This window comes from Schistocerca gregaria, chromosome 7 (genome assembly GCF_023897955.1).
Source record: "Schistocerca gregaria isolate iqSchGreg1 chromosome 7, iqSchGreg1.2, whole genome shotgun sequence".
In the NCBI taxonomy this organism is placed as follows: domain Eukaryota; kingdom Metazoa; phylum Arthropoda; class Insecta; order Orthoptera; family Acrididae; genus Schistocerca; species Schistocerca gregaria.
In genome coordinates this window covers 570,553,765-570,571,598 of record NC_064926.1, presented here as the reverse complement: position 1 = coordinate 570,571,598, position 17,834 = coordinate 570,553,765, and the positions used below count along the sequence as shown (strand labels likewise).

Genomic DNA, 17,834 nt, shown 5'->3' with positions numbered 1-17,834 from the left:
TCATCTTTGTCCTGGACTACATTTGATCATCCTTCTTACAGCCTGGAATTATCATCCTGCAATGTCCATTTATTCAGACCACTTAAAGAACCTCGAGGAGGGCAACGATTTGAAGATGACAAGAGTGTGAAAGACTTTGTGTGCAACTGGCTGGTGACATGACCCAGTTCTTTTTATGATGAGAGCATCAAAAAGATGCCCAAACGCTAGGACAAATGCTTTTCTAAAGCTGGAGACTATTTGGAAAAATAAATTATTATTGCCTTGAGTTTTTCAATAAATGAATTTAAATAAAAAATAAAATCCCGTTTATATTTGACCCGCCCTTGTACTTCTCAGACAAGCTGCTGTCACTGATTGTGTTCCAACCCTTATGAATTCCTCAAAATATTAATCTATTATACAACGTAAAAATATGAAACTCAGTAGCAATACTTTAATCTTTGAATATAAGACGACTGTATATTTTCCAGATAATTCATTTAGGAGAAAACTTCATCTCATAGTCAGGTAAATGTGGTATATTGTTTGGTGCTGCTCAATTTTTTAGTAGTATGATTTGTAGTCTTGTGGATCCTGAGAATGAAGTGTGTGTTGAGAAACAACTAATGTCTGTACAGAATTTAGACTGTTTATAAGATGATATGATTGTAATGGTGCAGTGTATATAAAAAGGACTTTAATGAACTTTGATTATTTTCTTATTTGTTTCTTGAAATATCATTTTTATGTCTCAGGACTATGAAGAACCATAACATTAATGATTTTTTACCTAGTACAAAACCTCGACTCCAGGGCCATGGCTGAAAGAAAAATAGGAGATAAAAATTCTTTATCTTTGGACATGAATAGTTCTTCTCTAATCATCAGAAAATCAAATCTCACCACCAGAATATACCTCATGCATCTCAAAGGGACAGCAGCTGGCTTCCATACCTACATGGTATTAAGGCTAGTCAGCTATTACCAGTACAATTGTGTGGCACAGAAATGGAGCCATCATATAAATTGATTACGCAGTTTTTTATGGTGTTGCTCCACCACCAATACAGTAATGAAAAACTAAAGGAATAGTTATTGTGAGGGCAAGTAATAGATGTTTGCTGTCTGAAATGTGCATAAGAATCATGTTATCAATGTGATAGACTGTCAGTTTCTGAGGTTGTATTTGGTGACAACTGTTTTCTTAACTGTATTTTCCCATACATCCACATGGTATGTTGTACATATGGAAAAATCTCAGGCAACAGTAGTTATTTGATACAGATAACACATGGCAACTGGCGATGAAAATACTGATCTGACAGTACCTAGTGGAATGTTTCATAACTATAAAACAACGTATTGTTGTATGTCACATCATGTTTGTGTACTCCCAAGTACACTGTGTACGTATTTCTCTCAATTCATTATAGAAATGGATTTTCCAGAATGGAAAAGCTAAACAGTATGATCAAAGGCAGCCATTCCCCTGTAGCTGATTGATACATAGTGAATAAACATGTAATAACATAAATTTGTTTCCAGTTCAATTCCTCCCTCCCTCCCTCTCCCCCTCCCTCAGTGTGTACATGTCAAATTAGAAAAGGCTAGTAGATTACCTAAGTTTGTGCCTTTCCTTGTTTTTGCTTGTTGTTTCTCATAGTTAAGTAGTTTAAATCACTTGTATCATTTTATACAACATATCATTTTTGTTTCAGGTTTTGGCAGACTCTGAAGCAGCACAGATATGTATTCTGCGAAATATGTTTGATTTGTGGCAGAATCACCAACAAATGATGGTGGTTTTAATAGACAAGATGTTGAAGACACAAATAATTGAGTGTTCAGCTGTTGCTAACTGGATATTTTCAAAAGAAATGACAGGAGAATTCACAAAGTAAGACGATAACACTTTTTGGAGTGGTTATAATGTGTACTGTTGTTGTTGTTGTTGTTGTTGTTTTCATTTTAAAGACTAGTTCGACACAGCTCTCCCTCCGTGTCAATTTGTCCTGTGCAAGACTTTTGATCTCTGAGTAACTATTCAGTGTACATACGTTTGAACCTGCTTACTGTAGTGAATCATTTGTCTCCCTCTACAATCACCCCCACTCCCCCCGATACACACACACACACACACACACACACACACACACACACACACACACACACACACACACTCACACTCACTCTTCCCTCCCCTCCATTATCACATTGACAATTGTTCGATATCCCAGCAAGTGTCAACAACCTATGAGTGCAATAGTGGTTTTATAGGCAGCTATCGACATGGGCAGTGCACAATCTTATATACTGGCTTGACTTGTTATCAAAGTGATTGGTTGTGTATAAATGCTTTAAAGCCTGCATATTTAATACAGAGTTAATCCTTCATGCTATTAACGAAATAGCCATGTCATGACATAATATTATGTTGCTGCTTTTGCTTTTGCTTTGGCCTTTGCCTTTGCCTCACATCTGCCTAGATTCGGAATGACTATATGATCGGAAGTGGTACAGTTAATTTAAAGTGCAGCCAGATGCCCATCCCCTCCTGGGGAGATAATATGTGTACCCCAACAGTCTGTGTGTAGTGTTTTATTCATGGGGAAGTGTGTGAACATTTTCAAAATGTTTGTGAATCATATAACTTATGTAGGACTTGGGTGCCAGCCCAATATTCACCTAGTCAGATGTGGGAAACAGTGTAAAAGTCACTTCTAGGTGGCATACAGGTTCTCATTATTAATCCACTGCATGCATTCAATCTGGAGCTGGCGCACCTACCCAAATTTCAGAAATGTAGTTCTAACATGCACGGCAGGTAGAGAAATCAGCACATAAAACATACAAATAATTTTAAAAAAGGACTGGCTAAGTCCTGTAGGATTAATGATGTTGACAAATCCTGTGTGTTTAATTTTAAATCAAATAAATATTTATTAAGTAAAGTTTGTGTAGTCGCACAAAATCAAACAACAAAAATGCAGCCAAATAATCTAAGCATAGTGAAAAGTTAAAGTATTTCTGTAATTCATGTGGCTGCACAGCCTCTCGACAAAAGCACACTCACCAACACTGATGAGAGATGAAAGACACTGACAAAACACCACACGCACTCTACCATTTGCCATTAAATATTTTCTGTGACAATCCAGACTATTGAATCCATATTAGACTCTTAAATAATGATTATAATTCCAGTTTAAAGCTAATTGCACACACGTAGAAGTTACTAGGTTAAGGTTAAAATTACCATAGTCATTTCGTGGCTTCTTACAAAAGTAATCTCACAGTTTTAAACAAGTTACCGAAGTTCACTGAGCATACCTACATCTGATTTTTCAGTGTGGCAAAGCTTACGCAAAATTTATATACATTTTAATGACGAGATTATGTAAAGGATAGTTGCTACTCGCCATATAGTAGAGACAGTGAGTCGCAGATAGGCACAACAAAAAGACTCAAAACAGTAAGCTTTTGGCCAAAAAGGTCTTCATTGGAATTAGAACACACACACACACACACACACACACACACACACACACACACACACACAAATGCAACTCATATGCACATGACAGCAGTCTCTGACTGCCGAGGCCAGTGAAATACTAAATTGTGGGTACTCCTACACTAGGAGTAAGACGTAAGGGTATGGGAAACTGATACTGTGTTTTGTATTACTTGTATCTGTAGAGGATTTATAATCTGTTGTATTTAAAACAGTTTCAACTTTCGTAATATTTATCCTAAAATCATACTTACAATTTCAATCAACTTGTCTTAGCGCCATGGTGGTGTTATTGTTGTTGGTTTTCTTTTTACACGGTTTTTCTGTATCATCTGTGAAAGGTCTGTGAAGTAAAATCTCCTTGCCAAAAAGTTCTCTTGTCTGAGTTGCGAGGCAAAAATCAAAAGAATGAGAGAACACAAGCTCCGAGAGAAGTATTGTAATATACTCAACACTGGTACAAAAAATCCTCGATGAAATCCTTATTTATGTCCTTGACAATGCCAGGATAAGTTGAATGTTTAACAATTCACAATACAGAAATGAGCACAAGTCTTGAGGCCAGTTCTGATGTACTGCTCTTGTAGAGAAAGTTGTGACTGCACTATGATGATCCTTGACTGCTGCTAATTGGAGCTGCTTGACAGTACGGTGTTGATGGTGCCTGAGCTCAGGAGGTGCGGCACTCGTGTGCCCAGCGGTCAGGTGGCACCTGACGCTGTCACACAGCAGCAGAACCTCTAGTGCCAACCTCTGAACCCTCTGCAATTGCCCCCTGTGTGTTATCCACTGGCTACGGTACCACAGTCTATAACATAGTTTCTTTGAAAATGTAGTTTTCATCTTTCATTTCATCCACTTCTGCCATTGTTTCATTACCACTCTTCAGTTGCCCTGTATGCTTGCCCCCTTCAGAATTTTGAATAATGTATTTCGTTATTAATAAATGAAATAAATTTTTTCTGAGTCTGCAATCGTGAATATTTTCTGAATAAAACTGTCAAGATTGCTTAATGTAAGCGTTATTTATAACATTGTTTCAGCTATTACCAACATCAGATCGAAATTCAGAACTTACATGACAAGAATTTGTTAATAATATCATTGAACATTCTTTCACAATCTACATGAAGTGTATTCACTGTTGTGAATATGGACAAGCATCAGCTGTGTAATGAAATGAAAACAATTGGAATTTGTGCCGGAGTGCAACTTGAACCCAGATTTCCCACTTATCGTGAGCAGTTGCTTTACCATTACGCGAACCGAGCATGTTTCATGACCAATCGTCAACCGTGTTTCTACAACCTGCACTCGTACACCCATTATGTATATTCCTGTACTTGGGAGACATTTTAATGGAAAGTCACTACTTGCCTGGTGTCCGAAAGGAACAAGCACTGCTGTGGGTACAGCCATTATGAAATATGTGAATTCTATTTGAAGTTGGAGTTGTGAATGTGGACAATCATTAGCTCTATAATGGAATGACGACAGTGAAAATTTGTGCCAGACTGGTATTTGAACCCAGAATTCTCACTTATCACAATTAGGCTATCCGAGCATGTTTCACGGGCAGACTCAAACTTCCGTATGATGTCAGCTGTGTGTCATCAAGCACCTGACTACTTCCAGACAACACAGACACTGCAATATCATATTTACCTCCAATGCTGAGCAAGTGACTGGATGTTAAAGTGCAGGTTGTAGATGTAAGGCAACCCCTTGGGATAAGTGGGAAATCCAGGTTCAAGTCTTGGTGCGGCACAAATTTTCATTGTGGTCGTTCCATTATACAGTTGATGTTTGTCCGTGTTTGCAGCTGTGAGTATATTTTGTGTATTTCACTATGGCTGTAGCTGCTGCAGTGCCTGTTCCTTCGGACATGCATGTATCATAATTCTAAAGAACACAGGCACTGCAATATTGTACTTGTTTTAAAAGTTATGAATTTTGATTTGATAGTGGCAGTTGCCAAAATGATGTTCACTCTAGATTTTTTCACAAAATAGTGCACTTTTGTCAGCATTGTCAAAACCTTTTCCTAAATCAACAAAAGCTATAAACAGAACTTTACCTTTCATCAGCCTATCTTTTAAGGTATGTCATATGATCAGTATTGGCTCTCATATTCCTGCATTTCTGTGAAACTGAAGCAGATTCTCCGCAAGATCAGCTCCTACCAGTTTTTCCATTTTTCTGTAAATAATTCATCTCAGTATTTTACAACCAGTACTTATTAAACTGGTGATTTGGTAATAGTCAGCACCTGCCTTTTTTCCAAGCTCTTAATTATTATATTCTTCTTGAAGTCTGAGAGTATTTCACCTGACTCATATGTCTTGCATACCAAGTGCAATTATTTACAGTGTAGGAAAAGATAGATTTGCTGCTTACCGTAAAGAAAACAAGATGCAGAGAGGTACAATTAAAAGCTTTCAGCCACAGCCTTCATCAGCAAAAGAGAAGTGGAGAAACACACACCATTAATGCACACGAGCAAGCACACCTCATGCACACATGCTTGCCAACCCTAGCAGATCGGACCAGAATGGAACTGTCACATGGGATGGCAGCAGTAGCCTGGAGGGGGACAGGGAAGTGGAACTGATGGTAGTGTACAGATGGGAGGGACAGAGGGATGCTGTGTGGTGGAGAGCTGGGAAAGGGGGGGGGGAAGCAGGAAAGGGTGGGCGGGTGCACTGGCAGAGGCTGGGAGACAAAAATGAGGAAGAGATGATAGGACGGAGGGGGTATGAATTGTTGTGGGGACAGTACGTTACCATAGGATGACATTGGGATAACTCAATCTACTGTAACATACTGTCCCCACACCCTCCACCCAACAGTTTACACTCCGTGTGTCCTGTCTTGTCCTTCCCATTTTTGTCTCCCAGCTTCTTTGTTTGCCGCCCTCAGACAACGCAACCGCCCATCTTTCACTGCTCATCTCCTTTTTACTCCTTTTTTCTCCACTTCCCTGCCTCACAACCTTCTGATGTTACACCTGCACACTCCCCATCTATACACTACTATCCCTTCCTCTTCTCCTTCCTCGCCCGCTCCAGATTGCTGTTGCTATCCCATGTGGTAGTTGCATTCTGTCCTGAGCTGCCAGAGTTGACTGTCATGTGTGCGTGAGTTGTGCTTGCTTGTGTGTATGATGAAGGTTGTGGCTGAAAACTTTGTGTAAGTGTCTTTTAATTGTGGCTCTTTGCAACTAAACTTGTCTTCTTTACAGCAATTAGCAATCTGTCTTTTTGTACATGGAGTTCCATTGTTTGATTCTGATGTGCAATCATTTGTTATCGCAGGCTTCCCTGAGGATCTCAGTAATAATGCAGGAATGTCGTTTGCTCCAAGGGCCTTGTGTCCTCTTAGGTTATTCAGTGCTCTCTCAAACTCTCCTTGCCGTATCATATCTCCCCCTCATCTTTACTTAATTCTTCGTCCACTTCTGTAATATTATCTCAGTGTTTGTTTCCCTCGTATAGATCTTCTATGTATATCTTCAAACTTCCCTTTTTTTGTAGTATTGCCTTGCCATCTGAACTTTTAATATTCATACAGTTTTGTTTGTTTGAAACATGTAAAATAAATATAGCTATACTTAGTGACAAAAATTAATAAAGTAAATAAAATGAGAGAATTTTTGATGACCAACTGCTGTCAGAATCATTGACTGTATCATCAGACAATATTAACTCTGTAAAGTTGCTGCTGTGACCTTTTCACTGTTATCAGATCTTTTAACTGTCTGTGCTTGTACTGAAGTCATGCACTAATCTTACCAAAATTGTATCCCAAAATGATCAGACAGTTCACAGTAATCCTGTTATTCCACAATTAAGAAAATTTGGCTGTCTGCACTCACATGGCTGACTGGCATCATAATGGAGCAACTTTTCAGAATCAAATCACATGATACTGGATTCTTTTGATTCGGAAATCAGTTACTTACTCAGAAAAGAAAAATTATTGAGAGTATGTGCATTCATTTTTGTATACTGATTTTATCTCCTGCAAGAAATAAGGAAAAAAGGTGGGGGGGAGGGGAGGGGGGAGTTGGCAACCACTCTTCTACATATTAAATGGGAGTGGCACATAAGCACACAAAGATTACATAATCGCTAGTTTTCAAGCATTTACTGATGAGTAATGCGCGCGCGCGCGCGCGCACACACACACACACACACACACACACACACACACACACACACACACACACACACACACACACACAAAATCGCTAAGGACTTAGGCAAATTAGTGAAACAGGATGACCTGAGGATTCTATCAATACATATGTAATCAAAAGTCTCAAAACCAGCTAATTGCTGCAGTGACAACGTACATAGCTACAAAACATGAGAATGGACTACCTCTTACCTTGGCCTAATAGGTTAAGTAGACAGTTGTAGAAAAGGCATGGAGATGTTTACTGAGCTGTCAACTTTGCATACTTTTTCAGCGCAATTCTGCATTGGTATAAACACGCTCTTCTTGTGCCACAAACAGGATTAGTGATAGTGCTGGTCTAAACTGGAAGTACTGGAACAGCAGGATAGGGGAAAGGGCAGAAAGCTGTGTAGTGGTAAAGTGAAAGAGAACTTATGTGAACTTCCAAGGAGAGAGAACATGGTCATCAGTCAAAACACACAGAAGTAGAAGAGCAGGGAAAAAATTAAGACAAAAATAACAAAAATGTAACAATAGTTTATATTGATCAGCTGCAATGTGTCATTTGTGCAGGAAACATAAATTGTTCTTTCATTTTTTCCCCTGATGTACTTGCTTGAACCATCACTGTAAATTTGGAACCATTACAGGTTTTCATAAATGGAGTGTTAAGTTTGTCAGGGATTCCCTTTCTTCTCTTTTAATTTGACTGCTGTGTCATGTAATTTTCATTGAGGTTAGTTCTATTAGTTTGACAAGCAGAATGCCATGTCGATTATTGAACACACATGCACAGATCATGTAATAGCTTGGTTGTTACCAACATTCCACCCATTAGTTTTCAGTATCCTGAGAGTGCTGCATTTGATATGAATAAACTCAAGACAAACGTCTCGCCACTGGCACTCTGGTTTACTTTCAGGAACCTTGAATTGCACTATGGTCTTCCTGTAAGAACAGCACTCACTGTGCATTAGATCTTTAGTTTATCTTAGATTGAATCAAGTATATCTCTTCTTTAACCATTAATATGGTAAAAATGACCACATATTTAAATAGTTGATGTGGTCTTCAGCCCAAAGACTGGTTTGATGCATCTCTCCTTTTAGTCCTTTCTGTATAAGCCCCTTCATCTCTGCATAACTACCACAACCTATATCTGTTTGAACGTGCTTGCCATATTCAAGTCTTGATTTCTCTCTACAGTTTTTACCCCCACACTTATTTCCATTACCACATTGCTGCCTCCCATTCTTTAGTCAAGTTGCAATATAAATTTCTTTTCTTTCGTGTTATTTCTGTGCCACCTAATTTGTTATTTGATCTACTCCTCTAATATTCAGCATTCTTCTTTATCATTTTCTTATTGTCTGGATTGCGTGTTGTCCATATTTCACTTCCATACGAGGCTACTCACCATATAAATACCTTCAAAAAAGACTTCCTTGCACTTACATTTGTATTACACTAGTGACCCACCCCAAGTCCACACAGGTAGCACTATGTATCTATGGGCGGAGGACTTGTCTGGCTTAACAGTAACTTTGTTTATGAACCAGTGTGTAGAGTTATGATTAGAATTCAGATAACGCCAGGTAACTGAATATCACAACTTTCATATAACTTACCACAATCTGCCGAACAATGCGTCAGTTGTTAAAGGTTTCACGCGACTGTGGCCACTCATTTTTCAGTGGGACAACTGCTGAATCCCTTTGTGCCCCATAATGTCTGTAACAGCTGCCCATTAACTAGCAGTCACCATTGGACCCTCCTCCTGCAGCTAGCATGGTAGCTCTCAGCTTTCATCATTGCCACAAGATGCCACTCCAAATGCCAGTAAATGTGGAAAAGATAACACTTGTGCCTCCTGAAAGCTCACCAAATCCAGTGCCATTCCGGCATGATTATCAAAGTCCCTAAAGTACCAGTTTACCCGATTATAAGATGACCCTGAATATGAGATGACATTTCTTTCTTTAAGAGGATCCTTGAGAAAAAAATTATTTTTTAACATATTCTGACTAATGCAAATTACAAATGCCGAAATGGTTAACATACATCTATACTAAACTTATAACACTGATTGATTGTTTACGTTTTGATAATGCAGGGAGAAATAAAATAAACACAAAGAAACAGTTTACATTAATTTTTATCTTTATTACGTTTTTTGTTTACTTAGACTGTCATCTCTGGTATCACTATTTTTCATCCTCCTCCTCCTCCTAACGGAACAACAGTGAAACTTATATCTTCATTGTCACAAATATTTGGCTGTTTCTCTTGGATAATTTGCAATTTCTGAGGTTGTGATTCATGTGGGACTTGGAAAGCAGCTGTTCACCCTGTTGGCTGTGTAGAACCAGCAGCTGACACACCCGCTACTGTTCCTGTCATACCTCATAAGTGACAACATTGATGCATGAAACACATAAGTACACCACTGGCCCTAATTTAGACTTTTAGCATATCCTGCAGAAATCTACGGTATAATTGAGTATTTGTCCAATGTTAAAGTCAGTTCAATTCCGAATGTGAGCAGTATACATTCCCATAGTTGGCAACACAACATAATTTCTGTTCACTCACTGCCAATCTTGTTTCGCTGTGCCCCATACAATGTTGTGTAGTGGTGTTCTTTGGCAACAGAGAAATGTGGGCAGCAATATCTTCAGGGTGCACATCATATGTAACAACAGCAACTAATATGTAAATAAAAGATTGCAATTACGATTCAGTCCAATTCTTGAATCTGCAGTGTAGTAATGTCTGTTGGTACTATATCCAAAACAGGTCTTTCTCTTGTAATTTATTGTTAAGATAACAACTGAAGTCAGTTTAATGTGATTTATTTTGTTTTTTAGACATTTAATTCTATATTAATTTTCTTTCTCATTTCATCTGAATGTCATCAGCTTACTCCAAAGCTGATTAAAAGCTGGTGTTGTTTTTCTGCAGTATTCTAATACAGCGAAGGAATTTCTCATTTGCAACCCAAGTGTCAAATCATTACAGTGTCTCATAAACAAATAAAATATTGACTTGGGTGCAGAATGAAGTAATGGTTTTTGAAGCAGAAGATTTTCCCCAGTGAATGTTATCTTTCCCTAAAAAGCAGCATTAATGAATGTATGCAGTATCCAGATGTATGAAAACTTTTATTACAATCCTGTTCAAATACGAGGGTCATTCCGAAAGAAATGCACACTATTTTTGTAAAAACACAGTTTTCAATCTGCATTTGTGAAAGTTTTACAGTGTGTAGATACATCCTTCCCGCTTGTTTTCGAACTTAGTGCAAGCTGTTCCCACAAGTGGCGCCGTCACAGCATGTCTTCAAGGTGGATGCTACACTTGACGTTAGTCAGAAGCAATGTGCTGTCATAGAATTCCTGTGCTGTAAAACCGAGATAGTGGGAAACATCCGCAAGAGGTTGAAAAAGGTTTATGGAGATGCTGCTATCGATTGCAGTACAGTTAGTCGGTGGGCAAGCAGGTTACGTGATGAAAGCAGGCACGGCAATATTGAGGATTGTCCTCGCAGCGGCAGGCCTCGTGCTGCACACACTCCAGGCAATGTGCAGGGAGTTAACGAATTGGTGACTGCTGACAGACGCATCACAGTGAACAAATTGTTACGCTATGTTGGGATAGGGGAAGTAAGTGTGTGCAGAATACTGAAAGTGTTGGCGTTAAAAAAAGTTTGTGCCCGGTGGGTTCCCAGCATGTTGACAGTGGCTCACAAAGAAACAAGAAAAACGGTATGCAACAAACTTTTGGAACAGTTTGAGAATGGTAGAGATGAATTTCTTGGAAGAATTGTGACAGGTGATGAAACAGGGCTCCATCATTTTCCACCAGAGATGAAGAGACAATCAATGGAGTGGCATCATGAAAATTCACCCAAGAAAAAAAATTCAAAACCACACCTTCTGCTGGAAAAGTTATGGCTACGGTGTTTTTCGATTCTGAAGGACTCTTGCTTGTGGACGTCATGCCAAGTGGAACCACCATAAATTCTTATGCATATGCGACGACACTGAAGAAACTTCAAGCTCAACTGAGTCGTGTTAGACCACATCGGCAAAAGCAGGATGTTTTGCTGTTGCCCAACAATGTACGGCAACATGTCAGTCAAAAAACCATGAAAGCGATCACAAAACTTGGATGGACAACACTGAAGCACCGGCCTTACAGTCCGGACCTGGCTCCATGTGACTATCATCTCTTTGGGAAACTGAAAGACTCTCTCTATGGAACAAGGTTTGAAGATGATGACTCCCTTGTGGACGCTGGCTCCAGCAGGTTGGTCGAAAATTTTACTGTGCGGGTATACAGGTGCTGGTTCCAAGATGGCGTAAGGCAGTTGAGAGGGATGGAAATTGTGTGGAGAAATGAAGATATTGTTCCTAAAGGATGTATCTACACACTGTAAAACTTTCAAACATGTAGAATAAAATATGGATTTTTAAAAAAATAGTGTGCATTTCTTTTGGAGTGACCCTCGTACAAAAAATAGTTCAAATACAACAAAAGTTTCTTGGGTGATAGAACTTATTATTTCCTCCAGTGATTCGCAAAATTGTCAATTTTTAAGCAGAGCATTAGATTGTTGTTGTCACGTGTCCCTTACACTAGCAACACAAGTCAGATGTCACGTGACTGGTCAAATGACGTTGATACTGTATCGTGCGCTTCAGCATATTTGGAAATCTCAAGCTTGTTTGAATGCAAGCATTGTTTGGTATGCCCTCTCCTTGTTAAAAAAAAATTGTATGAAAACTCAGTAGCCAAACCTTAATCTGTAAATGTAAGACACGGCGTAATATTAATCTACTAAACAATTTAAAAATGTTTACCTCAGCAGAACTTGCATAATCTGCAAATATAAGATGACCCCTTATTTTTCAAATGCCGAATCTGGGAAAGAAACCTTGTCGTATAATCAGGTAAATATGGTACTTCCCAAGATTAGTGTTTATGTACAAGCTGAAAAACTAGCGGGGGACTTTCATTTATTATATGTATTGATTCTGGTAATAATAATTTCATGTGGCTCAGTGTCCTAGGGTAAATGCTTCAATTGGTTGTTGCTTTGGACATTCGCTTGTCCCTAATAGCTATCTAATGGGAAAGGAGACCTACAGGTTAACATGGAATCCAAACGACGTTTCTGACAAATGTCCATGTCATAGAGAGGTGAATGGTAGGTTAAAAGGCAGAAAGACAGACTGAAAAGCCCATAGTCCAATTGGGATTTGATACCACTACCTGCCTGTTTCCATACATGCACTTTACTGACAGACCACCAGTTCCACCACTGGTTTTTGTCAGCCTTCGTTGCTCTATAGTTGCGACACCTGTACCTCTAGGTGGCAATGACATTGTTTTCACATATAAATCCATCACCACCACCTTGCTTATTTTACTACATTCCTTTATGCTTGTTTTGTTTTTATTAATGTTCATCTTATTATCTCATTTCAGGAAACCATCCATTCTGTTCAACTGTCCTTCCAAGTCCTTAATCATCCACGGTAGAATTACATTGTCATTGGTAAATCGCAAAGTTTTTATTTTTTCTCTTCAGGCGTAAATTCCCTTTTCAAATTTCTCTTTGGTCTCCTTCACAGCTTGCTCAATGCACAGACTGAATAACATCAGCAACAGACTACAACTCTTTCATACCCCTTTCTTACACTTTGGCTTCCTTTCACGCCCTTTTAACTTTTATGGCTGCAGTATGATTGGTATACAAGTTGTGAATAATTTTTCATTCCCTATATTTTATTGATGCCATCTTCGAAATTTCAAAGAGTTTTAGATCCAGTCCATGTTGTCAAAAGCTTTTTCTAAATCTGTAAATGTAACTTTTCCTTTCTTCAGGCTATCTTCTAGGATAAGTTGGAGGGTCAATATTGCATGATGTGTTTCTACATTTCTTTGGAACCTAAACTGATCTTCGGTAGTGTTGGCCTATATCATTTTTTCCAGTTGTCTGTAAATAATATGTGTCAGTATTTTGCAACCATGACTTACTAAAATGATGGTTCGGTAGTATTCAGTCCTGTCAGCACCTGCCTTCTTTGGATGTGGAATTATTACATTCTTCCTGATGTCTGAGGCTATATATTTTGCTAACAGAGTGGTTGGCTCTCCCAAGGATTTTAGTAATTGTGAGGAAATGTCATGTACTCCAGTGGCCTTGTCTTTGATCATGGGATGATATGATGTACATTCATTGAAATATTACATGACTTTATAATGTTCAAAGTGTCTAATTATACTTGTTTGTTTGTATGAAGCTTTTTGTTGATTACGCACAGCTGAAGATGGCAGCTATTTGCCAAAACCAGTAATGTGCATTTGTTTTTATATCTCTAAGCAATCATTAGCATAATAAATTATTATACAATCCTTGTTTCCTCTTAAGTCTTTCAGTGCTCTGGCAAATTCTTCATGCATTACCATATCTGTAAACGTGAAATGTAGGAAGGAAAGGAAAAGTATGGGTGGGAAACTGTGATGGCTAGCCACACTGGCATTGTGTTAATGCAATGGTGAAAATTGAGAATTTGTACCAGATTCAGACTCAAACCCAGATTTACTGCTTCTCATGAGCAGTTGCCTTAACTGCTTCGGCCACCCGGACACTTATCGTATGCTGCAATGCAGCTATGCTCGTCCATAAAACTATGTGCTCACGAATTCTAATTCACGTAGGTGTTCAGACAATATTTGTGCATTTGCACTGAAACAGAAATTGAGGAGCCATTATCCTCTTTACATATGGGTCGTGTGTGTTCTGTCCGACATCAATCAGAGGCACACTTTATCGTATCTTACCATCTCATCTTCAGTGTCTTCCTCTTCTGTTTCAATAATATTGTATTTAAGTTGTTTTCCATTATATATCCTCTGTATATACTCCTTCCACCTTTCAGTTTTCCCTTCTTTTTTTGGTCCTGTCTTGCCACCTGAGCTCTTGATATTCATACGATTTCTTCCATTTCCTTCAATGTTCTCTTTAGTTGTTTTATAAACAGTATCTCTCTCTCTCGTCCTCTACCTATTTCTGCCTATCCATTTGGTACTTTCTGTCAGACACATTCTTTAGATGTCTTTAGTCCCTTGTGCCTGCTTCATTTGCTACATTTTTATACACTGCACAAAAAGCGCAACAATTCCATTTCCTTTTTTTAAAAAAATTTTTTGTCACTTTTGTGACACTAAGCTACTATTTTTGTGATAAAATAATGTGGTACAGTCCCACCTCAGTATCACAAAAAATTATAAATAAATTAAGCCAGAGATGAGGAAGTAACACAATTGGATTCACTCTTCCTGCAAATTTTGAGGGCCCTCCTTAAGGTAATCCATCGTGATATGTGGTGGTTCAAATGACGTTGCTCATAACGAAGATTTGTATCCTGGTAATGCCTTAAAATCAAACCTAAACCACCTGAAGCATTCCAACGTAATTGTAGTTGATATTCCACACAGACACAACTTATTGCAATCCTCATGTATAAACAAGGCAGTATTTGCAACAAATAGATGTTATGCAGATATCTGCAGCAGTTTTACAAATACTCATAGGATCGAAACTCACAAATTTGGCAGAGACCTTTACACCACTCATTGTCTTCACCTTAACTGGCATGGAAAAAGTCATTTAGCTACTGTAATTTGTGACGTAGTTGCAAAGGCAAGGAACAATGTGAACACAAAAGAATCAGATTTGATTGAAGAATGTACCAGTACACAAAATAATTTCAAGAATGGATATAGGCAGACTACATTGGACAACTGGATGATAAAAAAAAAAAAAGAAAAAAGTGCGTCTTCCCAATCTCCAAGCGTGTGGAAACAGACTAATTTGGAGAGATGGGTAGTAAAAAATATATTGCCCAGACCTTCAACCGAAACTTCTTCTTTAGAGAAAGGAGTGTAACTGCTTCTGCTAAACAAAAACTTGCAATTTATCACCAGAACATTAGAGGCCTAAGTAGTAAGATCAGTGTGCATATAATCAATATGAGCCACAAGGTATAGATTATTCCCATGTTTTATGTTTTAGTGAGCACCATATTAATTCTGGTATAGAAAAACTTTTAATAAACAATTATTATTTATCAACATCATTTTGTAGGTAATGTAAAGAAAAAGGAGGTGTTGCCATTTATATTAAAAACTATATCACGTGTAGAGTAATTAATGTGCAGAATTATTGTTTAGAACAACATTTGGAAGTGTGTGCCACAGAATTGTCCTTGAATAATTCCCATATATCAATACTCAAAATATACAGAGCACCTTCAGGGAACTTTAGTCTCTTTTTGAATAAGCTAGATGCTCTCCTAGTATACATATTAAAACACAAAACAGATGTGATAGTGCTTGGGGACTTCAGTGTTAACTTTCTAACAAATTCTAGAGACAGATTGGGTCTAAAAAATCTGATGTCCACATACAATCTGGTTTCTGTGGTTAATTTCCCTACTAGAATAACTTCTTGTACAAGCACACTGATCGATAATATATTTATAGACCAGACCAAACTAGGTGATACGACTACCAGGCAAGTCATGAATGGTCTATCTGATAGACAAAGCCTCACTATAAACAGCACAAATATTTATGTGATCTATAGTTGCCCCTGTTAGAAAACAGTTAGGATAGTTAATGAAGAAACTATCCTGATTTTTAAATTGTATCTCCAAGCCACAGACTGGGCACCTTTGTATAATTTAGAAAATACGAATTCCAACTACAAACAATGAAAAATCTAGGATGGAATGTAACAATACCAGAGAAGGAGAGTTGCCCCTCACCATATAGCGTAGATGCTGAGTCGCGATAGGCACAACAAAAAGATTCACACAATTGTGCCTTTCGGCCATTAAGGCCTTTAGTGTGGTTTCAGTTCCCCGAGACTGCAGACGTGTTTGCAAGTTGCATTTGCATGAGTGTGTGTGTGTGTGTGTGTGTGTGTGTGTGTGTGTGTGTGTGTGTGTGTGTGTGTGCGTGTGCGTGTGTGTGTGTGTGTGTGTGTGTCTACTGCTGACAAAGGCCGTAATGAAGTGGCACTGAGATTTGAAAGCACCTTCCCAGAAAGTATATACAAGATCCAAATGACAGAACATACCAAAAAGCCCTGAGTAACCACTGGTATTAAGATTTCATGCAAAAGGAGACAAGAAGTGTACATTGCCACAAAAATTCAGACAACTATACCCAGCTAAATCACTATAAAAAATACTGCAAAGTACTAAGCAAAATTATTCAGAAGTCAAAAAGTTTGTAACTGTGCACCAAAATTAATAAATCTAGTAACAAAATCAAAGCCCTATGGGGAGTGATAAAGAGTGAGACAGGTACAAAATCAAAATATTGTGCCAAAAATTTTCAGTGAGCATTTTCTAGGTGTTGTTGAGAAAGCAGAACACAATGGCTGCTTAGAAGAAGCATTAAAAATACTGAAAGGTCATTTCCCAAACTCCATACAGCAGTTAGGTATAGCCCCTATAACAGTACAGGAAGTAAGAAAACCCATTATTTCTTTAAAAGCAAAAAATTCAACTGGTGTTGACGACATCTGTAGCAAATTGCTAAAAGCCTGCTGCAATGAGTTCAGTGAAGTCCTAGCTCATATATTCAATGCCTCTCTCAAACAAGGTATCTTCCCAGAAAGGATGAAATATGCTATTGTAAAGCCCCTCTACAAACGAGGCAATGACTCATTTGTTACAAACTATCGACCTATCTCTCTTTTGACTACATTTTCTAAAATTCTCCAAAAGCTAATGTATGCCAGAGTAGTTAGTCACCTAGAAAAACATGCAATAGGCTAATTAGTAAAAACCAGTTTTGATTCAGAGAAGGTATCCCCACAACCGAAGCAATATTTTCGTTTACAAATAACGTTTTGGAATGCCTCAACCAAAAACCATTGTCCGTGGACATATTTTGCGATCCGTCTAAAGCTTTTGACTGTGTTATTCATAGAATACTCATAGAGAAAGTATACCACTATGGACTCCGAGGACAAATGGGCAACTGGCTCAAATCCTACCTACAGGGCAGACAACAGAAAACAGTGGTAGATGGTAACAATAGTCACATAGGAGTAGCAGTCTGACTGGGAAACAGTAAA

The 17,834-nt window shown here is 38.3% G+C and overlaps 1 protein-coding gene across 1 annotated transcript in view; it reads left to right on the top strand.

The window, feature by feature from the left end:
- Positions 1–17,834, top strand: part of LOC126281956 (nuclear cap-binding protein subunit 1) — a 186,743-nt gene that overhangs the window by 148,388 nt on the left and 20,521 nt on the right. The window contains exon 13 of the mRNA XM_049981328.1: positions 1,701–1,879. Within this exon, the coding sequence (XP_049837285.1) occupies positions 1,701–1,879 (179 nt within the window). The remainder of the gene's footprint in view (positions 1–1,700; positions 1,880–17,834) is intronic.